Here is a 27,911-nt window from a genome sequence, read left to right on the forward strand (position 1 = left end):
TTTAAAGATATCTTTAAATTATATATTCTACTGTAACATCTAAAGATGTTGAAAATGATGTATATTTTGTATCTGTATCTTTCAAAACTGACTTTACTGTTCTGTTATTATGAATTGTTTTGTTATTTTGCATAATTGATTGCTGTATTGGTAGAGAACAGACTTTCTATGTGTTTTAGAAACACCCTGATATATTATACCGGATTTATAAAGCACCCTTTTCATGATAAACATGTTCAAAGCCACTTTACATAGTGCAGAGGCAGCCTCTCAGGGCTCCAAATTCATACTCTACTAGTACAGACACAGAGCGATCTGACCAGAGAGACCAGAGGGACAGAGTGAGACAAAGCCCTCAGAATATATATAGAGAGACAGCCCTGTTAGCCTAGCACTTTGCAAATAAAAGTCTGGTTCTTTAACGTGCCTGATGTATAGCACCGTAACACACAAAGCCGTCTTTCCTGTGAAGAACCAGTACTGGCCTCTTAGTTAGATTGGAGACGCTGGAGCATCTAAGAAATTTCCAGTGCCTGGATGGGGATTCGAAGCCTGGACCTCTTGATTGACAGTCAGGCGCATTACCACTAGACCACCAGGCCACCAACAAATATCAGAAGCACATACAAAACAGTATAATTTTCATCTGTGTTTAAAAGAATTGTATACTTTTATTTGTAATTTTAGTCATTTTTAGCTCATCTGATTTTTTGAAAAAAAGTGATGAGTTATTGTCATCACTTGAGCGGTTGTCGGCGTCGGCGTCGGCGTCTGCGTCGGCGTTGCCTGGTTAAGTTTTATGTTTAGGTCAGCTTTTCTCCTAAACTATCAAAGCTATTGCTTTGAAACTTGGAATATTTGTTCACCATCATAAGCTGACCCTGTATAGCAAGAAACATAACTCCATCTTGCTTTTTGCAAGATTTATGGCCCCTTTTGTACTTAGAAAATATCAGATTTCTTGGTTAAGTTTTATGTTTAGGTCAACTTTTCTCCTAAACTATCAAAGCTTTTGCTTTGAAACTTGGAATACTTGTTCACCATCATAAGCAGACCCTGTACATCAAGAAACATAACTCCATCTTGCTTTTTGCAAGAATTATTGCCCCTTTTGGACTTAGAAAATCAGTTTTCTTGGTTAAGTTGTATGTTTAGGTCAGCTTTTATCCTAAACTATCAAAGCTATTCCTTTAAAACTTGCAACACTTGTTCACCATCATAAGCTGACCCTGTACAGCAAGAAACATAACTCCATCCTGCTTTTTGCAAGATTTATGGCCCCTTTTGGACTTAGAAAATATCAGATTTCTTGGTTAAGTTTTATGTTTAGGTCAACTTTTTCTCTTAAACTATCAAGGCTATTGCTTTAAAACTTGCAACTCTTGTTCACCGTCATAAGCTGACCCTGTACAGCAAGCAACATAACTCCATCCTGCTTTTTGCAATAATTATTGCCCCTTTTGGACTTAGAAAAATCATTTTCTTGGTTGAATATTATGTTTAAGTCAACTTTTCTCATAAACTATCAAAGCTATTGCTTTAAAACTTGCAACAGTTTTTCACCATCATAAGTGGACACTGTACATCAAGAAACATAACTCTATCCTGCTTTTTGCAAGAGTGATGGCCCTTTTTAGACGTAGAAAATCATGGGTAGGACAATATTTCTATTATACAAAAAATATCAGATGAGAGTCAGCACCCGCAAGGCGGTGCTCTTGTTTTCAATTTCTGATTTTAGTTCAACCAAAACGAAAATCTTGTAAGACTGAAGCACATTGTAATCTTGTACCTAATATTTCTCTATGGGCCAGTGTACAAAATGAATCCTAGCTTACATTAGAAAGTCATGAAAATTTAGATTTGAAAAATTTCATTAGATATTATTAGGAAATTTGGTTGAAAAAGCGTGGAAATGAAGAAAGACTTGTGCACAGATTGTATATAGATGTATTAATGCAATTATTGAGAAAAGTAAAAAATGGAATTTCAAAAATTGGATGTTGTAATCTAGGACTTCTTACTACACTGGCCTTAACTGTAAGTATAGTGGACAATGTAACATTGATGTATACCAAGTGATAAAACATAAGCATCGATTTAACTCCCCAAACTCCCTCTTTTTCTAAACTGTAAACATTTTTTTTTCACAATATTGCAGAAAACGAATAGCAGAAAAAAATAAAATAAAAACAAATAATATTTAAGATTAAATAGAGAAACTTATCCCTAAATCATTTGTGAGGTTTCACAACAATAAATATCTCAGTTTTTGAAGCCTATGCACATGTAATTTTGACCACTGTAGTCTTCAAGTATTTTGTAACCCATACCCATTGTGAAAAATATGCTAGTAATGAAAATAGATATTGATAGTTTTTCCATCCTAGTTGTACTATTGATTTCAAACTTTTTTAAGACAGGAGGTTTATGGAAAATTAGTGTCCTCATCTGATTATACTACTGTTGTTGTTGTAATTATATGATAATTTTGTTGTTTGTTATAAGTATCAATGCAGGCTTTTAGAAAATTGATGTGCTGGTACAAACTCATGCCGATTTTGTTTTTTTAATATTGCTAGATAGATGCAGATTAATGGCATTTTATGTTGTGAAATCATTTCATTTTGCGGGCACAAAATTTCATGCTTTTGGCCAAAAGCGGATATTTTTGTGGGGATGTGAATTTGTACTTTCCAGTCTTTGAACATAAAATGAATGGGAATATTACATGTTTTCTAGTATTTAATTTTATGACTCATTGTTTGCATTTTTTGTGCAGTTAGGTCCTTTATATGCCTCATATAGGTATATGATTTACTTGAAGGCCAATAAATATAATTGATAGGAAATTGCTTCTTGTCATTACATAGCCACTATCTTGAATAAGCCGTAAAAACATTTCTTATGTCTTTATGATATGAAAACAGGAAAAAGAATTAGGCGTAAATTGTCAGATTACATATAAAGACTTTGTAACAGTTGAGAAAAATTGAAATAGAAACAATATAAATATGTAAATTTAAAAAATATTTATCATTTTGTGCAGATGGTCATGGGAACACAAATTTGGTGTATGCCCAGCTACAGATTGTTGAAGACTGTGTCACAGACTTTTGTGCATGTTGCCCCTGCTATCCCAGAGATTCAGAAAATCCAGATAATATTGTTCTTTCCAAGATGGGTGAGTAAATCATTTTTTAGCTCATCTGATTTTTTGAAAAAAAATGATGAGTTATTGTCATCACTTGAGCGGTTGTCGGCGTCGGCGTCTGCGTCGGCATTGCCTGGTTAAGTTTTATGTTTAGGTCAGCTTTTCTCCTAAACTATCAAAGCTATTGCTTTGAAACTTGGAATATTTGTTCACCATCATAAGCTGACCCTGTATAGCAAGAAACATAACTCCATCTTGCTTTTTGCAAGATTTATGGCCCCTTTTGTACTTAGAAAATATCAGATTTCTTGGTTAAGTTTTATGTTTTGGTCAACTTTTCTCCTAAACTATCAAAACTATTGCTTTGAAACTTGGAATACTTGTTCACCATCATAAGCAGACCCTGTACATCAAGAAACGTAACTCCATCTTGCTTTTTGCAAGATTTATTGCCCCTTTTGGACTTAGACAATCAGTTTTCTTGGTTAAGTTTTATGTTTAGGTCAGCTTTTATCCTAAACTATCAAAGCTATTGCTTTAAAACTTGCAACACTTGTTCACCATCATAAGTTGACCCTGTACAGCAAGAAACATAACTCCATCCTGCTTTTTGCAAGATTTATGGCCCCTTTTGGACTTAGAAAATATCAGATTTCTTGGTTAAGTTTTATGTTTAGGTCAACTTTTTCTCTTAAACTATCTAAGCTATTGCTTTGAAACTTGCAACACTTGTTCACCATCATAAGCTGACTCTGTACAGCAAGCAACATAACTCCATCCTGCTTTTTGCAATAATTATTGCCCCTTTTGGACTTAGAAAATCATGTTCTTGGTTGAATATTATGTTTAAGTCAACTTTTCTCATAAACTATCAAAGCTATTGCTTTAAAACTTGCAACAGTTTTTCACCATCATAAGTGGACACTGTACATCAAGAAACATTATAAACTCTATTCTGCTTTTTGCAAGAATGATGGCCCTTTTTAGACTTAGAAAATCATGGGTAGGACAATATTTCTATTACACAAAAAAAATCAGATGAGCGTCAGCACCCGCTAGGCGGTGCTCTTGTTTTATTTTCCATTGATTAAAGGTAATTATTTTATACATAACAGACCTGGATCAAATGAAAATGAATGTGGAGACCAGTCTGAGATTATGCAGCTATGCCATTGGTCAGTTTCATGATAGAGCTCGGAATCAACCAATCAAATTCTAGAGTTTTGAGACTGGTCTCCATATTCCAAATTTTAACCTTCAACAAAGACTCCAATGTTGTCAAACTAAACTTCAAGACAAGTCTCAAATGCATCCTTGTCATTGGTCAATTTTGAGACTGTGTTTAGAATCACCCAATCAGATGCTGGTATTTTGATTTTAGAGGGCTGTATCAGAGATTCCTGTGTTTCCCACAGAGCTATTCATTGTATTGAGTTTTCATTATTACCGGCCAGTTAAAAACACACAAAATAGAAACAACACAAAACATGCAAGTTTTTGGTAGATATTATTTTGCAAGAATCAATATATAACATCACGTTTTTCGTTGTTGTTGCTCTGAAAAGGGCTTCCATGGCTGAATGGCTAAGCTGAGTTTGAATTACTTGCACCTCAACGATGTAGGTTCAAAACCTCACTTGATGTACATGTAGTATTCTTCATGTGAGGTAGTCATAATGTTTGGTGGTTCTACACAGGTGACAACCCTTAATAAAATAGTAATTACCTGAAGGGGTAACTACGGTCTTCCTCCACCATCAAAGCTGGAAAAATTGCTGTATGACCTAGATTGTGTCAATGTGTCAACCTAACTAAAAATATTTCTGAAACACATGATGCATAATTATATTGTTACAGGTTTACCCTATATGCTGTTAAAAGAGGTCTATATAGATGCATATATTCTGCATGAAGATTCTGAGCTCAGTAAATTGATGGAAGATCCATCAGATGATGAGAAGAAAAGAAAAGCAGACACCAAAGAGGAACCAGAAAAACGAGATCTCAAAGTGGATCCCAGGAAAGATCTTGATGGTCCATGGACTACCTTCTGGAAATTTCAGCCTGTTTGGAAGATTAGAAATTACTTTGGGGAAAAGATTGCTCTGTACTTTGCCTGGGCAGGACTACTGATTTCAAGCTTGTGGATTCCGACATTTTTTGGACTGGCGTGTTTTATTTATGGTCTTACTGTAAGGTATGTATGGTATTATTTAAGAAATTCTATATCCCAAACAGTGATTTGTCATTGAATAAATTCATTGTTTTGGGGTTCGGGTGTTAAGGAATTTTATCACAAGGGCACAGAGTGATATTGTACGATGGATCTCAGTGACAAATAATGGTTTTATTGAAGAGCAAATCGCTATTTCAGATATATTATTTCAATTCTAATACGTTACCAAGGATTATTATGTACATCGTCGACGACATCCACAAAATATTCACCTGTTATGTATGGGTTTCTTAAATTTCCAGAGCCCCGCTGTGACGTTAGACGCTATGACATAATAATTGTGAAGAACAAACAGCCAATTGTTGCATAATAACACACAATAAATCAGGTTTTGTGTTAAAATGTGCCTTTAAGTTATATCATTCTTGAATAGAAATGATGAAGAGTGCAAATGGAAGGGTAGAGGAAAAGAGACAGCAGCTGGATGCAGTTGCTGCAGGTTTAAGCTGTGCTCAGCATGCTAGATATTAGGCTTCTGGTTTCATTTTATCTTGTGACATATACATGTACTTATTTTTAGCTTACTTTCCAGAAAAATTGAAGCAGTATCCACATTTTATGAGTATGCAGTCTCATTATTTTGCTTCAACCTTCTATGTTTTCCCAACTTATTCAATTTTCATAAATCTTTACCCACCACCCATCACAGCCACACCACGTGTAAGAGCAATACTTTGTGGTAAAGGGCTTTCAAACAAATATCAAGAAAAAAGGAGGCATACCAGATGTACCATTTAATACTTGCATATTATTTCTAGTAAACAATATTTTATTTCATCTCTAGTCATTCATTTACCGTCTATATTCGCTTATAAGACGCATTTTTAGGAGTCACATTTCCTTTCCAAAGAGTGGGACGCGTCTTATAAGCGCGTACTACAAGGAAATTAAAAGAAAATTAAAAAAAGTCTTCAGTTTACAGCTCAGTACACCTTTATTTCTGTCCCTGCAAACCACTACTTTCGTTTTTCGGCAGCCATTTGCATAGCGGTGATAATATCTGTAACGGCACGTACCGTATTTTGGCCTGCTATAAAAATCGATATTAATTCATTTTACGATTCAAAAGTATATTTTTTTTATAAATGTATTTTTTCCTTTTAAAACACCAGAAAATATCGGCTTTAAATTAACTTGTAAATTGTAATGGACACATAGAATTATTTTCACAGTCCGCAAACTGAAAATAATTAAAAGTTAATCAGCACCAATTACAGGGAACTGTTTTAGGGTGTTTATTGTTAAAACACACAAATCGGCAAATAAACAGCTTTATGATTAACACTGGTTGATGTCAAACTTAGGCATCTTCAAAGAATGGCCAAATGACGGGCATGTAGAGATGCCTAGCAACTCGAAACTCGAACACGATTTGGTAATATATCGAAGTTTGCATACCTGTATTTGACTGGCATGTGTCAAGCTATAATTGATTGACAAGTGTCATATCATTTGACAGCCCAGCCATAAAGGCGGCGATATTATTTCGGCCGATTTGTAGATGTAATTTCGTCATTTCCTAGTAGCTAAAATGTATTTTATTACGTACAAAAAAGGATTTTAAAACATTCTGTTTAGTTTTACGTTTTATAAAACAAGTCTGCAAAGTATTGAATAATCTTGGTGAATAACGCCAATCATTTCCAGATATATTTTCGCCATATCTTGGTTATTCAAATGCATTTTATTATACACAAAAATATATTTTTTAAAATACTTCATTTTATTTCATTGTGTAACATCAAATATCGTCAAAATTTCGGCTGTTTTTATAGACGTAAGTTCTCCGTTTCTAATTCATTTCAATGTGTTTATCACAGAAAAATAATTAATATTTTAACATTTAATGACTGAAGTTTGCATTTTTTTTTACAAAAAAAAAAATTGGCGATTTCTACTATTTTATTTTTTCCAAAACACAGAATGTTCGAAAACTAATGCATTTCTAAAAATTTTTGACATTGTTGATATCAAACAAGAGCTGTCTCCATAGGATGACACATGCCCCCGATGGCACTTTGAATGAATAGTTATGACCAATGTTAGAGTTTAGGACCTTTGACCTACGGACCTGGGTCTTGCGCGCGACACGTCGTCTTACTGTGGTACACATTCATGCCAAGTTATTTGAAAAACCATCCATGGATGACAAAGATATGGACCGGACACGAATGCACTATCATGAAAAATGACCTTTAACGTCTAAGTGTGACCTTGACCTTTGAGCTACGGGCCTGGGTCTTGCGCGCGACACATCGTCTTACTGTGGTACACATTCATGCCAAGTTATTTGAAAATCCATCCATGGATGACAAAGATATGGACTGGACACGAATGCACTATCATGAAAAATGACCTTTAACGTCTAAGTGTGACCTTGACCTTTGAGCTATGGATCTGGGTCTTGCGCGCGACACGTCGTCTTACTGTGGTACACATTCATGCCAAGTTATTTGAAAATCCATCCATCGATGACAAAGATATGGACCGGACACGAAAATTTCGGACAGACTGACAGACCGACAGACGGTTCAAAAACTATATGCCTCCCTTCGGGGGCGTAAAAATGACTGCGTCTTATACGAGTGTCAGTGGAAAAGACCCCAGATTGCATGTTGATGTTGGGATGCATCTTATAAGCGAGTGCGCCTTATATGCGAGCACTTACGGTAGTCTGGTTATGGCAGGTAATAAAAGTATAAACAATATTTTATTTCATCTCTAGTCATTTATTTAGACTGGTTATGGCAGATAATAAAAGTATAAACAATCACACACTTACGGTGGTTTTACTTTAAATTAAGTATAAGCAACATTATATTCAGAAGTATAACAAACTATGAACATCATGAACATGTTGAATGTGCAAAGCCATTATATCAAATCCAAAAATGTTGCTGATGTAAAAATGATAGACTGGATCATTCTTGTTCTAATTCTTTCAATCTGTTGTATTCCAGTATTGAAAGAGGAGAAGAAAATGTAGAAATGCCAGCAAATCTCACTGCTCAAGAAGAGTAAGTAAAATTGTTGAAACTCTTTTTTTGATCTGCATAGCTGATGTTTAGGGTATACATATGAAATTGAAATGACTCTCGGGCTGAATGGTTAAGGTAATAGGTTTGATTCACTTGCCCCAGAGTTCTTTAGGTTTGAGCCTTGCTTGTGTTTTGAGAAAGCCATCCAGGTTGCAGGTGAAAAAGTGATGGCTCTACCCAAGTGCCTGCTCTTGCCTGAAATTGTACCTGGAGAGGTCTTCCACTACCATTAAAGTCAGCAAGCAGCCATATAAACTTAATAGTGTTAATGTGACTGAAAATTCTGTAAATCGTACTAAAATATCTTTCTTGCGATATAACTTTCTGTGTGTTTAGAAATTTGTTACATTGCCCTGTTTTTGTATAAAATGGTTAATATTTATTTATTCATCTGATTGCAGGATTAAATGGCGTTTGGGTCAGTTATATAACACTGTGAGCGGATCATTTGACAATGATGTTACTCCATTTTTTGCTATGTTGATCTGCTTGTGGGGTAAGTAAACCTTGATGTTCATAAATTCAGTAGAAATTGTATCTCCATTTTTTGCCCAATTAGTTCTGGAAGAATTAAAAAAAAAAGCAAGTTGACAAGTTAACACTTTCAGTGATAGCTCTTGTTAGTTCAAGTGTACCACAAGGCTAAATTTTCCTTCAGTGTTGTGACCTGTGGGTCACAGGTTTGAGAGATACACATGACTAAGAATTAAACAGCTGAAGATCAAGTGAGTTGTTTTTCTTCACCAGCATCAGAAAATTTGCTTTCAACAGTCTCATGTTTAAGACTGTACACAATTGATCCACATCAGTAATGTCAGTTTAAGTATTTCTTTGTTTTTGATATGACAGCAAACTTGAAGTAAAAGCCCATTGATATCAGTGCTATTACATGCTCTGCATACTTCATCTAAACTATATTTGCAGGGACATTCTTTCTGGAATTGTGGAAGAGATACAATGCCAGACTGTCTTATGAGTGGGATGTGGACCAGTTTGAACAAAATGAACCAGACAGGCCAGAATTTTTTGGAACTAAATTAAAAATAGTATGTCATTAGCTTACTAACAGATAGATGGCTGAGTTCTTGTGCCACTCTCACCTTCCGGTTTGAAACCCAGTTAAGATAAAGACTTCATCTATCAACTTGAAGATGGCTTGCTGAATGTCAATGGCTTCACTGAAAAGGGCACCTTTTAGTCAAAATTGTCTGTTTCACTTATTATAATAAAAAGAATGGACTTGTCTTGCAGAATAAGCTGCCCGGACTTTTCAGTTGTCCTGCTACAGTTTGTACTCATCCTGCAATTCACCTGAACAAAAAGGATTTTTTCAGACAGGCTTTTCTATTTATAGTCTGTAAAAAATGGTACATACCCCAATCTTGTTCTGGACTATAGAGTGTCCAGCTAATGTGATTGTAATGCGGTAACGTAACAGAACGGGACAGATATTTGAGTTGTGAATAACAAATCAATGTCTCATTAAGATCTTTTAGATATCTGGCTTCTGCTTCAGTTTTAAATGAATTTATCATATATTTGGTATAAAAAATCACACTCGTCCTACAAGACAAGTACTACAGGTCAACTTGCCTATAGCCAATTTATACTTGTAATTAGGAGCGGACAAGTGGATTTGTCAAGCTCAAAATACTCATCATTGTAAGAGTTAAAGAAAATCAAGGCATATTTTATGATACTGTTACTTTACACTGTATCATAAACTTTCTGGTATTGTTATTACAGGCCACTGTATCACAGAATTCCTAATATTTTATTACAGGATCCTGTGACACAGCAACATGACTGGTTCTATTCTTGGAAGAGACAGATGCTCAAATTTTGTATTTCTGCTTCAGCATTAATCTTTATGGTGAGTAAGATTATGTTAAGAAAAGTCTAAGACAGTTGTAATAAAACGTAATTGATGACTTGGAAGTTTAAGTGTAATATGTCTTGCAACTTCTAGGGGATATATGACCTTTTTATGTTGTTAGCTCACCTGAGCAATGCTCAGGTGAGTTTTTCTGATCGCTCGATGTCCGTCGTCCGTCGTCCGTCGTCTGTCGTCCGTCGTCTGTCAACATTTAGCTTGTGTATGCGATAGAGGCTGTATTTTTCAATTAATCTTCATGAATATTGGTCAGAATGATAACCTTGATGAAATCTAGGCCGAGTTCGAAAATGGGTCATCTCGGGTCAAAAACTAGGTCACTAGGTCAAATTAAAGAAAAACCTTGTGTATGCGATAGAGGCTGTATTTTTCATTTAATCTTCATGAATATTGGTCAGAATGATAACTTTGATGAAATCTAGGCCGAGTTCGAAAATGTGTCATCTCGGGTCAAAAACTAGGTCACTAGGTCAAATCAAAGAAAAACCTTGTGTATGCGATAGAGGCGGTATTTTTCAATTAATCTTCATGAATATTGGTCAGAATGATAACCTTGATGAAATCTAAGCCGAGTTCGAAAATGGGTCATCTCGGTTCAAAAACTAGTTCACTAGGTCAAATCAAAGAAAAACCTTGTGTATGCAATAGAGGCTGTATTTTTTAATTCTTCTTCATGAATATTGGTCAGAATGATAACCTTGATGAAATCTAGGCCGAGTTTGAAAATGGGTCATCTCGGGTCAAAAACTAGGTCACTAGGTCAAATCAAAGAAAAACCTTGTGTATGCGATAGAGGTGGTATTTTTCAATTAATCTTCATGAATATTGGTCAGAATGATAACCTTGATGAAATCTAAGCCGAGTTCGAAAATGGGTCATCTGGGGTCAAAAACTAGGTCATTAGGTCAAATCGAAGAAAAACCTTGTGTATGCAATAGAGGCTGTATTTTTCAATCTTCTTCATGAATATTGGTCAGAATGATAACCTTGATGAAATCTAGCCGAGTTCGAAAATGGGTCATCTCGGGTCAAAAACTAGGTCACTAGGTCAAATCAAAGAAAAACCTTGTGTATGCGATAGAGGCTGTATTTTTCAATTGATCTTCATGAATTTTGGTCAGAATGATTGCCTTGATGAAATCTAGGCCGAGTTTGAAAATGGGTCATCTCGGGTCAAAAACTAGGTCACTAGGTCAAATCAAAGAAAAACCTTGTGTATGCGATAGAGGCGGTATTTTTCAATTGATCTTCATGAATTTTGGTCAGAATGATTGCCTTGATGAAATTTAGGCCGAGTTCGAAAATGGGTCATCTGGGATCAAAAACTAGGTCACTAGGTCATATCACGTAAAAACCTTGTGTATGCGATAGAGGCTGTATTTTTCAATTGATCTTCATGAATTTTGGTCAGAATGATTGCATTGATGAAATTTAGACCAAGTTTGAAAATGGGTCATCTGGGTTCAAAAACTAGGTCACTAGGTCAAATCAAAGCAAAACCTTGTGTATGCAATAGAGGCTGTATTTTTCAACTGATCTTCATGAAATTTAGCCAGAATGATTACCTTGATAAAATCTAGGCTGATTTCGAAAATGGGTCATCTCGGGTCAAAAACTAGGTCACTAGGTCAAATCGAAGAAAAACATTGTGTATGCAATAGAGGATGTATTTTTCAATTGATCTTCATGAAATTTGGTCAGAGTGATTGCCTTGATGAAAACTAGGTTGGTTTTGAATATGGAGTATCTGAGGTCAAAAGCTAGGTCACTAGGTCAAATTAAAGAAAAATCTTGTGTATGCGATAGAGACTGTTTTTTTCAGTTGATATTTATGAAATTTGATCAGGTTGATTGCCTTAATGAAATCTAGGTCGAATTTGAATATGGGTCATCTGAGGTCAAAAACTAGGTCACTTGGTCAAATCAAAGAAAAAACTTCTGTATGTGATAGAGGCTGTATTTTTCAGTTGATCTTCATGAATTTTGGTCAGAATGATTGCCTTGATAAAATCTAGGTCGAGTTTGAACATGGGTCATCTAGGGTCAAAAACTAGGTCATATCTAAGAAAATGCTTGTTTTTATCGCAAGAGACCAATTTTTTGGTCCAATCTTAATGAAAATTGGTCAGAATATTTGTTTCCATGAAATCACTAGGTCAAACATGTTTTACACTGTTATGGAGTGTTTCTTAGGTGAGCGACCTAGGGCCATCTTGGCCCTCTTGTTTTGTTCTAATATCCAACTCACTCGCTCACTCCAAGTCATCAAACTTACTTACATGACCCATTTAACTAAGTCTTTGGCTTAATCATAGAGAATTACTGACTTTTTTTTGCTCAGAATAACATTTGGTTAAAGTTTTATATGCAGCACACGGTCAAGTTGTATCTCAGTAACATCTACATATTGTCTCAGTCATTAAGAGCACTGTCACACAGAGGTCAAAGACTGGTGAAACTAATTCAGACATTAAATGTTGGGTTAGCAATTTTGATAAGTATATGTTCTGAACTTATTATAATTATGTTATATTTCAGATATGTTTGGTATTTATTAGTGTGGCAGCAGTGGTAGTGTATCGTGTCATTGTCAGTGTTGATTACTGTGGTAAAATCAGCACCGTCAGTTGTCTCATCCTGACTAATATCCTCTCAGCTTTACTCAATGCCGTCTCAATACTCATTCTAGGCAAGGTATGTTGAAAACATATTCTCACAAAATACTTGGTACAGTTGAACTTCATTTGCTCGAACTCGACGGGACCAGCCAAACTTGTGTGAGTTATTGGGAGTTCAAGCCATCCAACAAAATGCTCTATATAGGGATTTTGCCAGGACCTAAAGATATGTTCGAGGGAAGAGTGGTGTTTGAATTATCTGAGTTCAAGCAAACCAAGTTTTATTGTTTGTATGAATGCTGCTGTGAGAAAACTAATATTATCCCCACATACATATATACTGTTTGTTTATCAATTTCAGCACTTGTAAGCGAACAGTATTTATCCAGATCAGCCTGCACATCTCAGCGATTTATACTGATCGTAAAGCCCTAATGTTGATTTTGCTCATTCATTTGGTGCTCTTGTCTTCTACGGTGTTCTTTTTTTTTTTCAAATTTATCTTAATTGATTATCTTTTAGTAACAACACTTTGTTGCTTGAAAATATTTTGGGTTAAAAATATTTCTTTCAAGTAACTATTCTAATTTTTCAGATATATGATTGGGTAGCATGGAAATTAACAGAGTGGGGTAAGTAATTTAAACATATATTTCATTCATATGGGAGAATACATGTAGTTTTAACCTTTACCCTGCTAAATTTCTAAAATGGACTGGTCCCTCATTCAATTTGGGTTATTCGAAGGGGTGTTCACTGAAAATTTACTGACTGAATAACGAACAGTGCAGACCATGATCAGTCTGCGAGGACGTCTGCACTGGTCGCAAAGGCAGAATCAAATGTCGCCAGCAGGCTAAAGGTTAAAGAGGTATTTCTTCCATGCTCAGTTAGGCAGGGAACCAGAAGTATGAATGACCAGTACACCTGTTTGATCTGTGAGCAGATGAATTTTACCAAAGTCATTTTTGTCCAAAGTCATTTCCCTTTCATCATTGCTTCCTATATTTAAGATGTATTCAATGTTCATATTTTACAAAATATTTTTTTCTTCACTTCAAATGTAGAAAATCATCATTGAATGTATTTAAGTTTACTAAATATATTAATTAACTGTGTATGTAGAGCTATGTCCAAAATAAAATAAGCTGTAAAAGTACCGTATTTTCCCGAATTAAGGCCCTCCCCATCTAATTAACGCCCCCCCACCCATTTTGGAGGGAAAAAAAGTCAACAAGAACGGGAAAAAAATCACCTACCTCATTTTTATAAGTCCATGTAATAAGTAATTTACAGTACTAAAGTCCAACTTATTAAAAATTAAACACACTTTTAAACAGTCTATGTACGGTAAGTCCAAAACATTTGTACTAAGTACGGTAGGTATCCAATCATCAAACAGAAAATTAAACGGTAAATACAAGCAGTGTGTCAAACCATTGACATTGTGTATTGCGCTATTAGCTACCCGCATGTACTAACGAAAATGTTATCGGAGTACACAGCGTAATGTGTAGTGTCGCAAGCGTGTCAAAATACACGAGGTATCGATAACGTATTTAGATGCATAAAAGACACACTGCATTAAATTGGATGCCAAATAATTAGGTTTTGGGGGATTAAACAACACAGAAACACTTTACAGCTAGTTTGAACGATGTTTTTAAGTTTTGTAAAAATTTTCATTTTTTATTTTTTTACCTCAAATAAACGCCCCCTCTTTGGAAAATGTAACGCCCCCGGGGGCGTTAATACGGGAAAATATGGTAGATTGTTCAAAAAGATTTTTCAGGAATAGTTCGCATTTATGCTGTGTTATTAAATAATTATGTACTATTTTAAACCTAATACAAAGTACTGTTTATACACATAAACTTAATATTTTCATGTTTACAGAAAGCAAATGTGGTATTTGTTTATATTTTCAAATATAGAGTTTGGGTCTAGTATATCATTAATTACTCCACACTTTGTATCTTCTACTGCTGTAAAAAATTGACATATTTCAAACCCCAGTATTAAGATGTTTTAGTACATTTGAAATACCATTCTATGCTTATTATGATATGTTTGATTATTTTTAGGGACTCCTCAAACCCAGACTCAGTATAATATTTGTGTATTTTCAGATAATCATGGTCAACAGATTTAGTGTAATACTTGTCTAATTTCAGATAATCATGGTACCCAGACTCAGTATAATATTTATGTGTTTTCAGACAATAACAGTCATCTAGACTCTGTTTAATGTTTGTTTATTTTCAGATGTTCATCATAGCCAGACTTAGTATAATGCTTGTGTATTTTCGGAGAATGATTGACCCCAGACTGTATAATATTTGTGTAATTTAGACAGTCATGGTACCCAGACTCAGTATAATAATTGTGTATTTTCAGATAATCTTGGAAACCCAGACTCAATATAGTGTTTGTGTATTTTCAGAGAATCACCCAAACCCAGACTCAGTATAATGTTTGTGTATTTTCAGAGAATCATTGAACCCAGACTCAGTATAATGTTTGTGTATTTTCAGAGAATCATCAAACCCAGACTCAGTATAATGTTTGTGTATTTTCAGAGAATCATCAAACCCAGACTCAGTATAATGTTTGTGAATTTTCAGAGAATCATTGAACCCAGACTCAGTATAATGTTTGTGTATTTTCAGAGAATCATCGAACCCAGACTCAGTATAATGTTTGTGTATTTTCAGAGAATCATCAAACCCAGACTCAGTATAATGTTTGTGTATTTTCAGAGAACCATCCAACCCAGACTCAGTATAATGTTTGTGTATTTTCAGAGAATCATCGAACCCAGACTCAGTATAATGTTTGTGTATTTTCAGAGAATCATCAAACCCAGACTCAGTATAATGTTTGTGAATTTACAGAGAGTTACCCAAACCCAGACTCAGTATAATGTTTGTGTATTTTCAGAGAATCATCGAACCCAGACTCAGTATAATGTTTGTGTATTTTCAGAGAATCATCGAACCCAGACTCAGTATAATGTTTGTGTATTTTCAGAGAATCATCAAACCCAGACTCAGTATAATGTTTGTGTATTTTCAGAGAACCATCGAACCCAGACTCAGTATAATGTTTGTGTATTTTCAGAGAATCATCGAACCCAGACTCAGTATAATGTTTGTGTATTTTCAGAGAATCATCGAACCCAGACTCAGTATAATGTTTGTGTATTTTCAGAGAATCACCCAAACCCAGACTCAATATAATGTTTGTGTATTTTCAGAGAATTTTCAAACCTAGACTCAGTATAATGTTTGTGTATTTTCAGAGAATCATCGAACCCAGACTCAGTATAACGATGCTCTCATCATAAAGCTGTTTGCTTTCTCATTTGCCAACACATACGCCTCATGTTTCTACATAGCATTCTTCAGAGGGGTAAGTGACAGCTTTTCAGCAGTTTTGAAATCCAAGAATTTAAGTCTGATTTTTATTTATTATCATTCATTTGAATTAGTATCTGTCAGTATGATGCAGTGTCTACATACTACCTACATGAATTTTGGGCCGAAATGTGAAGCTTCTGGCAAAGTCTACTTTGGCAGTTCTGCAAGAACAACACCCTCCTTATGAGCGCCCAAGTTTTATGACTTAAAGATTTTTGTAAAGATCAGAGAGCATTCATATTAATTAAAATTTAAGGTTAGAAGTATTGAAGCAGTTTAACTGCTAAAATTGAATGCATTTTCGTTTTTTTCTTGCATGCCAAAATCAGGGTTGTGATTGTTTTAAGATGTTTGACTTTGCTATTTTAGAGGTTTGGAGGTATATTTGGACTATCAGATGAGTATAATGACGAGTGTGAAGGGGATAGTTGTATGTCACAACTGTCATTTCAAGTCTGTGTTCTCATGCTTGCCAAACCATTACCCAAGTTTCTCAAGGACATTGTTTTACCGTGAGTCTATTAATCTACTTTTGTTGGTTCCTCTGTAAATCAGTGGCTATTGCAGTTTTTTCAGAAGTGGAAGGTCGTAGGTTTAAATCACACCAGAGGCTGGACACTGTTATAGTCTGTTGAACGTGTATTTACATCGAGGTCCCATATACTAGGTGCTTTACAAAATGCATGATAGAGCGGATGAACATGCTGGAGTTGGAATATCTTCTTAAAGTATATCAGGTGCTATCCTCAAAAACTTGAAATGGCTAATATTCTAACAGAGGGGTCATTCATATGGGCAACGGATTGTGACTATGAATTTGCTCGCTACTCTTGCCAGTATCTTTGAGTATAAAACAGATCATGATTTTTATACTTCATGCACCAGTATTATTTTCAGTATGTTCATGTTTGTCTGAAATGATGAATACTTGTATTTAAAGACATACATTTATATTAAAGGAAATGGTACTAACTTAGCTATATATAATATGTATAATATTTGATATATAATTATAGTATAGTAATAAATAAGATATAATAAAATGGTATTTTAATGAGACGTGTCAATGAAAGAGTGCCTGTTTTGTTATCCCCAGCACTACCAATCCAGAGGTCACGGATACAAATCCTCTCTCCTGGAAGTTAAATTATTATCTGTAAAAGTTCCAGTTTGAACTTTATTTGTCTGGTTATTTTTCCTCTGTTCCTGCAAGGAAATTCATTTTTATTGGGTTAGAACTTGTTTGTTCATAGATATTGGATATTTCTTCATGTATGTCACAACACGTGTATAAATTCTTTCCTTATTCTCAGGTTTATCAGGAAATTATGGCGTACCCGGCCTGACTGCTGCCGATGTTGTGATAAAGGTTGTTGTTGTTGTAACAATAAGGTCGAGGATGAAGAGAAAGGCTCAAAGATGCCCGACACCGACACACTGAGTATGAAAAGGTCAAAGGCTTTCTTAAAGAAGGAAAGATATAAACCGCCTCTCGGAGATTTCACACTTGGGGAATATACTGAGAAAGTTATCATTTATGGTTTCCTTATGGTAAATGGAATATTAAGTTACATTCTGGCTTTTGTGTAGTTATGTTTTCTATCATTGACTTTAGATTGACATCTGTTTATGATTTTTAGCTCACCTGAGCACAAAGTGCTCATGGTGAGGTATTGTGATCACGCTGTGTCCGGCGTACGGCGTGGGTCCATCAAGTCATCCGTCGTCAACATTTGTTTTTAAACGACATCTCCTGCAAAACCAATGAATGGATTTTGATGAAACTTGGCCATGATGTTCCTTGAATGTATGGTCCTCTACCAAAGTTGTTCAAACGGTTCCGTACATAGGGGCTGCCAGAGCTAAAAATGGAAAAATCTTCAAACGACATCTCCTCCGAAACCGATGGTCCGATTTTGAAATAATTTCATACAAATGGTCCTTATGTCACCCTCTACCAAAATTATTCAAATTATACTGATTCATCAAAAAACATGGCTGCTGGAGGGCGTGGTCACTTTTCCCTACATGTATATAGTGGAAACTGTAAAAATCTTCTTGTATGAAACTGCTTGCCTGATTTTAGAATAATTTTACACAAATGGTCCTTGTGTGACCCTCTACCAAGATTATTCAAATTATTTTGATTTGTCAAAAAACATGGCCGCCAGAGGGCGTGGTCACTTTTCCCTATATGTATATAGTGGAAACTTTAAAAATCTTCTTGTGTGAAACTGCTGGCCTGATTTTAGAATAATTTTACACAAATGGTCCTTGTGTGACCCTCTACCAAGATTGTTCAAATTATTTTGATTCATCAAAAAACATGGCCGCCAGAGGGCGTGGTCACTTTTCCCTGTATGTATATAGTGGAAACTTTAAAAATCTTCTTGTGTGAAACTGCTTGCCCGATTTTAGAATAATTTTACACAAATGGTCCTTGTGTGACCCTCTACCAAGATTGTTCAAACTATTCTGATTCGTCAAAAAACATGGCTGCCAGGGGGTGTGGTCACTTTTCTTCTCTGAATCAATAATAGCCAGAGCCTTGATATTTGGCGTGTGATATCAGATTTGTAATGTCTACCATAATTGTTCAAATTATTGCCCTAGGTTCGAAAGTGTGTGTGACATGTATATAATAAAGGCTAACATAGAAGAAACCTAACACTGTACTTATACAAACACACTTGAAGCCTTGTACACAGGTGAGCGCTTTAGGGTCAATGACTCTCTTGTTTTTTAATTTTTGTTAATACTGTGAAATCAATCATCTTTGTGTGGGGGATGCTAATCTCAATGAATAAAGAAGTTTCCTATATATTTTCTTTTTAAACTTTGAAGTCCATAAATTTATCCCATGTTGGTCAAAACCACAAAATTCTATGTCAACGGAAATGTTTTCACAGTATTCATGATTGGAGCAACATGTGAAACCAAACATAGGATAATACACCCAACAGTAGCAGTTCTTCCATGAAATTTGGACTGTGTGAAGAAAGAACATTTAAAATAACACCAACAAAAATTATTATATAACAATTAATGGGTGTGATACTACTATAATTATCAATGAGATGACATAAGCAACAGGTTAGCATTTTCCATCAGTAAACTGCACTGAAATAAAAAAATCTGCAGATTTTGTAGTCCATGCTTTAACATCATTTCAGCTTAATAAATGTACTAATTCTGTTTTTAAGCTGTTTGCTGCATCATTTCCTCTGGCACCTTTGATAGCCTTGATCATATTGTTTCTGGATAAACATATCGATGCTAAGAGACTGTTGTGGTTGAACAGAAGACCTGTAGCCTTCATTGCTCAAGATTTAGGTAGGTGTTGTTACTGTTAAACAGAAGACATGTAGCCTTCATTCTCAAGATTAAGTTAGATATTTTTACTGTTGAACAGAAGACATGTAGCCTTCATTCTCAAGATTAAGTTAGATATTTTTACTGTTGAACAGAAGACATGTAGCCTTCATTCTCAAGATTAAGTTAGATATTTTTACTGTTGAACAGAAGACATGTAGCCTTCATTCTCAAGATTAAGTTAGATATTTTTACTGTTGAACAGAAGACATGTAGCCTTCATTCTCAAGATTAAGTTAGATATTTTTACTGTTGAACAGAAGACATGTAGCCTTCCTTGCTCAATGTTTAGGTAGTGTTTATTCTGTTGAACAGAAGACATGTAGCCTTCATTGTTCAATATTTAGGTAGTGTTTTTACTTTTGAAAATTTGAACATAAGACATGTAGCTGTTTGTGAAAGAAGACCTGTAGCTTTCATTGCTCACAATATAAGTAGGTGTTTTACTGTTAAACAGAAGCCATAATTGATAAAGATCTAGATAGTGATTTTGTTTATGAACAGAAGACCCTCAACCGTAATTCACCTGTAGCTATCATTCCGAAAGATCTAGATAGGTATTTATTTTGTTGATAAGTTATTGTATTCATTGCTCATGGGTTCCAGAGTTATGGCCCCTTAAAGGGCCAAAATTTGCTATTTGCAGGTAAAATTTTTGCATGTAAACAGATTTCTCAGAAACTAATAGGCCAAATGCTTTCAAACTTGAACATGTCTTTGGCACCAAGAGATGACCACCCAGGGCAAATTACATAACTCTAGCTTTTCTTTTTTCAAAATTATGTCCCTTTTCAACTTAGAATTTCAGGTTAAAGTTTTGCATGTAAGCAGGTTTCTCAGAAACTACTGTGCCAAATGCTTTCTTACTTCACACAATGTCTTTGGCATCATGATATTATTTTCCATGACAAGTTACATAACTCCAGCTTTTATTTTGTCAGTATTACACCCCTTTTTAACTTAGAATATCAGGTCAAACTTGAGAGTAAGCTGGTTTCTAAAAAAACATCAGATTACCTCATGTGTCAAGTTAAATAACTCTAGCTTACATTTTCACAAAATTATGACCCTTTTTCAACATAGAAGTAATATTTTGTTTTAAGATTTGTTTGTACTACTCCAGCACGATAATTTAAACGACAGTATGTTTATATTATTGTTCAGTTGTTATGGTTGTCATGCATCATTGAGCTCAAAAAGGATGTCAATGATAGAAGTTAAGTGCATACTGTAATGTTATACAAAAATATTTTCTGTATTGAAAGTTTTAATGCACATAATATATATAAAATATTTTTTTTGACACATGAAATTGTTCACCTAGATTTTTAATACTTATTACATACTTTTTTATTATTTATACAGGCATGTGGTTTGGGATTCTACAATTTGTGAACCTGATTGGTGTGGTCTCAAATGGATTTCTTATTGCCTTTACCTCAGCATGGGGCCTTAAATACAGTATACAGACCAGACTGTGGATTTGTATAGGATTTGAAGTAAATATTGTTCAGATGTGTTACCTTTTGCAGACAGTGGACCCAAAAAGACAACGGGCAATTTCTGCTTGATTACCGATTCATGTTGTTTCATTATTCTACCGTAAAATCTCATGCCTGCACAGGATTTTTCATTATTTTCCTGCCGAAGCTCATATGTGCACATGTATGTCTTTTTGAAACAACAGGAGCAGGCCAAAATCGCAAATGTATTCTGCCTAATAGAATAGAAATTGTCGATTGTCATTGTGAGTCCACTGCTGTAAGTACTTGACAGCCTGAAATGTACAGATTGCTGATGGCCTGCAATCATTAGATTAAAACTTGAAGATTTTATTCGTAGTTGCAAAATAAACATTTTTCAAGTACAGTCGACATTGTATTAAGAGACCGCCCAAGGGACTGCTAAAAAGTGGTCTTTTAATGGAATGGTCTCTTAATGAATTTCTGTCAGGTTAAGAGAAAAGTTTTTTTAACTGTTAATGTAACTGTTTTTGACCGGTGGTTTAATAAAACAATCGCTTAATAGAGGTGGTCGCAAGTACGATGTCTACTGTATTGTCTGTAAACTAGGACTATAATGGACTGTTGAGCTTGACTATGACAGTCTTGTTTTTCACCATCTGATTGGTAAGTTAGCCTAAAACCATACCTCCCACATGCATTTTATTAGAATTACAGCCTTTTGTACAGAAAACTAATTTGCCTACAATACTTACTGAGTAATAGCTGTGTAACTTGGTTCACTTTTACATCGTATTCAAAGATTATTGTTAGACAAGAACCATAATTCTGTCTCATATATTTCCTTATCTCTGACCCATATTAGACAAGTGTTGATATCTGCATACAGTGCTCATGTTTCTCTGGCATGCTTTAATTATTATTTCTTTTATTTTGTAATTTCATGTTGTAGACAAATTGCTGACCAGGTTTTATCTCATTTCTTCTTCAGTTATGATATATGAACTGTAAACTTAGTTTGTGTTTCTGTTTCAGCATATTGTGTTTACCCTCAAGTTTATACTTGCCTACCTTATTCCTGATGTGCCTAAAGATGTTAGACTGGCAATACGAAGGGTATGTCTAATATATTACGAGCATATATTTTAGTATCAGATATCAATCTGACACTGTCATTGGTATGTCTTATGTAAAATGAACATATTTCCAACATGTGGCAAAAGCTAGGTAACTGCTTCTTTATTTCAATGTACTTATCCAGTTTTCGCACTGAGGCTACTATATATCAGACAAAATATTTAGGGTATATTCAATTTTGTAGATAGACAAAACTATGCCCTATATTTCTTTATCAGTTATTATGTTTAACTTAGTGGTGATACTATGTGATAATTTGTACTCTTCTACAAATAGCAGCCTGTTTTGAGATCAGGGAAATTTACATTTGTAAAATTGCATTTAAATTTTCATAACATATTTGACAAACAATCAAGGCCTTTTGAGTGTTTTTTTGCCTGATTTATCACAGTTCAGAGATCAGGCCCCGTGTTCACAAAGCATTTTTCGGTCTCATCTGAGTTTGAGCTTGAAATTTTACTATCAATTTTAATAAAATTTCAAGACTTAATTCCAACTGAAACTGACCATCAATATTGAAAAGTCATTTAAAAATAATTATGAACTTAAAATTTAGTTTTAAACATGCTATTTAGATATAAATGACAAATAGAGTTTCATTATCAAACTCAGCTGAGACTGAAAATGTTTTGTGAACACGGAGCCAGATGTGCAGGAATTGAACCACAAGTAGTGATTTACAAGACGTCATGCTGCAATTTGATGTATTAATTGACGTCACAATGCTGTCTTAACGGTCCGTGCATCAACTGTTTTTTAATACTGAATATACAGAGCTTGACCTTTATTTAAATGGCAATCAAGTGGAGCTGTTTTAGAATTGGTGTTTTACTAATATATGAAACAAAATGTTTTACAGGAAAAATACCAAGTTGCAAAGAAGTTTGAGGAGAAAAATAAACCTCTGGATTATACGGAACTGGTACCAGCAGCTACCTATGATGAAAGGTAAAATTCTGAATAAAGAGGAACTGCTTTAATACTAGCTGGTCATGATATTACTACATCTACTGTGAAATCATTTAATTTCATGGATACAGAATATTGTGGTTTTTAACAAAAGAACAAGTTCTTGGTATGAAATGGTGGATTTCAACTTTTTATGCCCCCTAAGGTGGGCATATTAAAATTGCACTGTCCGCCTGTCCGTCTGTGTAAATTCTTGTCCGGGCTGTAACTCTACCATCATTGAAGGGATTATAAAATTACTTGGCATAAATGTTCTCCATAATAAGATGATGTGTCATGCACACAAGACCCAGACCCCTAGCTCCAAGGTCAAAGTCACACTTAGAAGTCAAAACATAACATTAACAATTTGGGTTTAACGCCGTTTTTCAACAGTATTTCAGTCATGTAACGGCGGACAGTTAACCTAACCAGTGTTCCTGGATTCTGTACCAGTACAAACCTGTTCTCCGCAAGTAACTGCCAACTTCCCCACATGAATCAGAGGTGGAGGACTAATGATTTCAGACACAATGTTGTTTATTAAATAGTCACGGAAAGCATACGCCCCGCCCGAGGATCGAACTCACGACCCCATGATCCATAGACCGACGCTCTACCTACTGAGCTAAGTGGGCGGGCCCTTAGAAGTTAAAGGTTAACATGGTCTGTTACTTGTCTGGTCCATAAATCTGCCATTTATCAAGGAATTTGAAAATAATTTGACACAAATTATTAAGGTGTGTTGTGTTTATGACGGGGGTCTCTCAGGTCAAGTTCAAGGTCACAAAATGATTTATACCTAAACTATTCTGGCATATTTTGCACATATATCTGTAGGATTCTTGGGTATGCTTTGGGTGCATTTGTCACTAACAGTGACAGCTCTTGTTGAACATCAGATGAATGAGAATTTTACTTTTTAAAAAAAAAAAATTTCATGGTTTGACTTAACCATGAAGATAAGTCCTCCTAAAAAATTACTGATTTCACAGTGTTTTTTTGCCTTAGCTGAACAATGATAACTAGCTTAGAGTCACTAGTGTTAGAAAAGTTTAACAAATTTATGCCATTTGTGTGTTGTATATTTTGCATATGAAATACTGTAATTTTGAACTTACAAAGACCAAATTTTTCACTTTGAGATTTAAGATACTCCTTGGGACAAATTTTTCTTAAACCAGGTTTTAATAGTTTGTTAAAGTCTTTGGCCTCCAGATCATATGACAACAAAAAAAGAGAATTTTTTTAGATATAGGATATTATTGCTGTATTTCTTAAGAAAGCTGTGAAGTTAGTTACTGACATTAAATGATATAGAAATACATCAGAATGCTTTTTAAGATAAATTCCATTCAAAATTTAAAAGCATTTGTAATGTGGTACAAGAGGTAAACTGTCTTAATTATCAAGCTATATATTTAGTGGTTGTTTAGTACAATTGCCTCTGTGATGATTGATCAGGTAGGAAAGTTTTTATTGTTGAGGCAACCCAGGTTCCATTCCCAACTGAGACACGTTTTTTTCTTGATTTAACATTTTTTATGATACTTCAGAAACAAAAAATCATAATATTATTATATGACTAAAGAAAGATAATTTTTAGCCAAAATCAGGAGTGCAGTCCCTTTAACTGAAATGGAAACATTTAAAGTTGAAAATGTTATTACATTTTTTTTGTTTTCATTAGGGTTTGTATAAAGTTGTGTGTGTTTGTGTTTAAAGTTTGTGACCAAACTTCTGACCACCAAACAAACACTTCCATTGTTTCACTATAGTAAAACCTTTGTAAACAAGCAGGTATCTCATTACAAAGAGCCATCTTTTCTTTCCAAGCAGTTTGATTTTTTGTAAGCTTACTTATTGTCACCACCAAGTGGGCAACTACTTCAGAAGACTGTTAGTTATGTTAGTTAGAGGATAGTGCAAGGTCAGGAAGATGCTCCAGTTCCAGAAGCTTCCCTGGTTCTTAAGCATGTCAGCTGTAAAGCATGTGACACTGTACAAACTTTTCGAGGAAAAAGTAGATCTATTGCACTCGTCCCAGCGTAGGTGTCAAAGCTTTTGACTTGAAACTTAAAATAGTTATTAACTAATCAAAGTCTACACTAGGAGAAACAATCCCAATAACTCCGATCTGAATTTTGACAGAGTTAGGCCCATTTTTAGCTCGACTATTCATAGAATAGTGAGCTATTGGACTCGCCCATGCGTCGGTGTCCGCGTCAGCGTCCGCGTCCCGATTTTGGTTAAGGTTTTGTATGTAAGCTGGTATCTCAGTAACCACTTGTGGGAATGGATTGAAACTTCACACGCTTATTCACTGTGACAAACTGACTTACTTTGCACAGGTTCCATAACTCTATTTTGCTTTTTTACAAAATTATGCCCCTTTTTCGACTTAGAAATTTTTGGTTAAGGTTTTGTATGTAAGCTGGTAACTCAGTAACCACTTGTGGGAATGGATTGAAACTTCACACACTTATTCACTGTGATGAACTGATCTACTTTGCACAGGTTCCATAACTCTATTTTGCTTTTTTACAAAATTATGCCCCTTTTTCGACTTAGAAATTTTTGGTTAAGGTTTTGTATGTAAGCTGGTATCTCAGTACTTACTAATGGGAATGGATTGAAACTTCACATACTTGTTCACTGTCATGATCTGACATGCACTAAGCAGGTCCCATAACTCTACTCTCTTTTTTTGCAAAATTATGCCCCTTTTTCGACTTAGCAGTTTTTGGTTAAATTTTTGTATGTAATCTGATATCTCAGTATCTACTAATTGGAATGGATTGAAACTTCACACACTTGTTCACTGTCATGATTTAACATGCACTGTGAAGGTCCCATAACTCTACTTGGCATTTTTACAAAATTATGCCCCTTTTGACTTAGCAGTTTTTTGTTAAGTTTTTGTATGTAAGCTGGTATCTCAGTATCCACAAAGTGGAAAGGATTGAAACTTCACACACTTGTTCACTGTCATGATATGACATGCAGTACAGAGGTTCAATACCTCTACTTTGCATTTTACAAAATTATGTCCCTTTTTCAACTTTTGTATTCATTCAATTGACAAGGCTGTTGAATAGTCGAGCGTTGCTGTCCTCCGACAGCTCTTGTTTCGCTTGGAATGTTTTGGTTAAAGTTTTTGATAAAGTCAAATATCTCTGTTACTTCAAAGCTTTTGACTTGAAACTTAAAATAATTATTTACTATCAAAGTCTACACCAGGAGAAACAATACCCATAACTCTTATTTGAATTTTGACAGAGTTATGTCCCTTTTTAAGTTAGAATTTTTTGGTAAAAGTTTTATAAAGGTTTTACAGGCAAAGCTCTAATTCATAGTCAAGCACTGAGAAAAGTCGAGCGTGCTGTCTTACAGATAGCTCTTGTTAGTTTGAGGAACTAGAGGCTTTATTCACAATCCCCAGTTTCGTAGTCATAGTGTCTTCAGTGGACCACTATCCACTCTCCTAAATTGTTGATTAAGCCCTTTCAGCAAATCACCAACCTCTATACATTTGACAAGTAATTAGTAATCCAGTAATTATTCTCTGGAATGTTTTGTTACTCAGTTAATGAACAGAGCTTGTACAAAATATCTGACTGCATTTTGTAATCTTTTATATTTTAGAGTTTTTAAGTTTAGAATAGCGGATAACATTAGTAGTAATTTCTTTTCACATGTGTATTAATCTCAAATTACAACCAATGTTTTTAGAAAATTTGATACCAGGTATGTGTAATCTGTAACTTTTTAAAATATGATTCACTTGTAACAAATAAATATCAGACTTAACATTTCACTCTTCATTTTATACAATTAAAACCTGCATGCTGGTCTTCGAAATTCACCCTGGTCAACAGATTATTCTTGTTTAATGTTGGTTTGCAACTAATACATTTGCATGGATACTACAACTATACATTTATTAATGGTTAAAAACTTTTAAATTCATAATTCACAAAAGATGTAAGACTTTCTTTGGAATCTTTACTTTAAATGAGCTGCGCCATGAGAAAACCAACATAGTGGGTATGCGACCAGCATGGATCCAGACCAGCCTGCGCATCCGCGCTCAAAAAGTATTTGATATAAATTGATACAATCTTGCATGAGTCTTTATAATGATATGAACTTGCACACCTCCTATTTTTCGTCTGGTTCCGCCCCCTATTTCTGGAGTTATGGCCCCTGAAATAGTAAAAAAAGCACATTTTCACCTTGTGACACGCCTAGCTCAAAAAGTACTTGATATAGATTCATGAAACCTTGCATTAGTCTTATATTTTTGAGCTATGAGCATCACAAACAAAAATCCACTATTTTGGCTATTTCAAGGGCCATAACTCAGTAATGAATGCTAAAATTCTCAAGAAGAATGCCATGTGTGCAAAGGTCACATTATGATCAAGACTCAAGCAAGGTTTCATGAATTTACATTTAAATACTTCTGAGTAAGGCACCGAGAATACTTCTGAGTAAGGCACATAATTAGGTAAAAATGTGCGTTTTTTTACTATTTCAGGGGCCATAACTTTGGAAATAGGGGGCAGACCCAGATAAAAAAAAAGTAGGTGCGCAAGTTTATATCATGATAAACACTCATCAATTTATATC

General features: G+C 34.8%; 1 protein-coding gene across 7 annotated transcripts in view; it reads left to right on the forward strand.

Annotated features, from left to right (window-relative positions):
- Nucleotides 1–27,911, forward strand: part of LOC123557343 (anoctamin-4-like) — a 77,290-nt gene that overhangs the window by 20,769 nt on the left and 28,610 nt on the right. For 6 of the 7 annotated variants that reach the window (XR_008371019.1, XM_045348759.2, XM_045348758.2 and 3 more), the window contains 16 exons: nt 3,050–3,184; nt 5,012–5,351; nt 8,351–8,407; nt 8,830–8,924; nt 9,353–9,474; nt 10,212–10,301; nt 12,861–13,016; nt 13,536–13,572; nt 16,242–16,351; nt 16,729–16,871; nt 17,673–17,910; nt 19,563–19,692; nt 21,097–21,230; nt 22,230–22,310; nt 23,191–23,279; nt 27,012–27,026. Coding sequence is in view for 6 of the 7 variants with exons in the window: in XM_045348759.2 (XP_045204694.2) it covers nt 3,050–3,184; nt 5,012–5,351; nt 8,351–8,407; nt 8,830–8,924; nt 9,353–9,474; nt 10,212–10,301; nt 12,861–13,016; nt 13,536–13,572; nt 16,242–16,351; nt 16,729–16,871; nt 17,673–17,910; nt 19,563–19,692; nt 21,097–21,230; nt 22,230–22,310; nt 23,191–23,279; nt 27,012–27,026 (1,972 nt within the window). In the remaining variant the exon portion in view is untranslated. The remainder of the gene's footprint in view (nt 1–3,049; nt 3,185–5,011; nt 5,352–8,350; nt 8,408–8,829; nt 8,925–9,352; nt 9,475–10,211; nt 10,302–12,860; nt 13,017–13,535; nt 13,573–16,241; nt 16,352–16,728; nt 16,872–17,672; nt 17,911–19,562; nt 19,693–21,096; nt 21,231–22,229; nt 22,311–23,190; nt 23,280–27,011; nt 27,027–27,911) is intronic. The other variant, XM_045348760.2, reaches the window with a different exon arrangement.

This window comes from Mercenaria mercenaria, chromosome 5 (assembly GCF_021730395.1).
Source record: "Mercenaria mercenaria strain notata chromosome 5, MADL_Memer_1, whole genome shotgun sequence".
Taxonomy (NCBI): domain Eukaryota; kingdom Metazoa; phylum Mollusca; class Bivalvia; order Venerida; family Veneridae; genus Mercenaria; species Mercenaria mercenaria.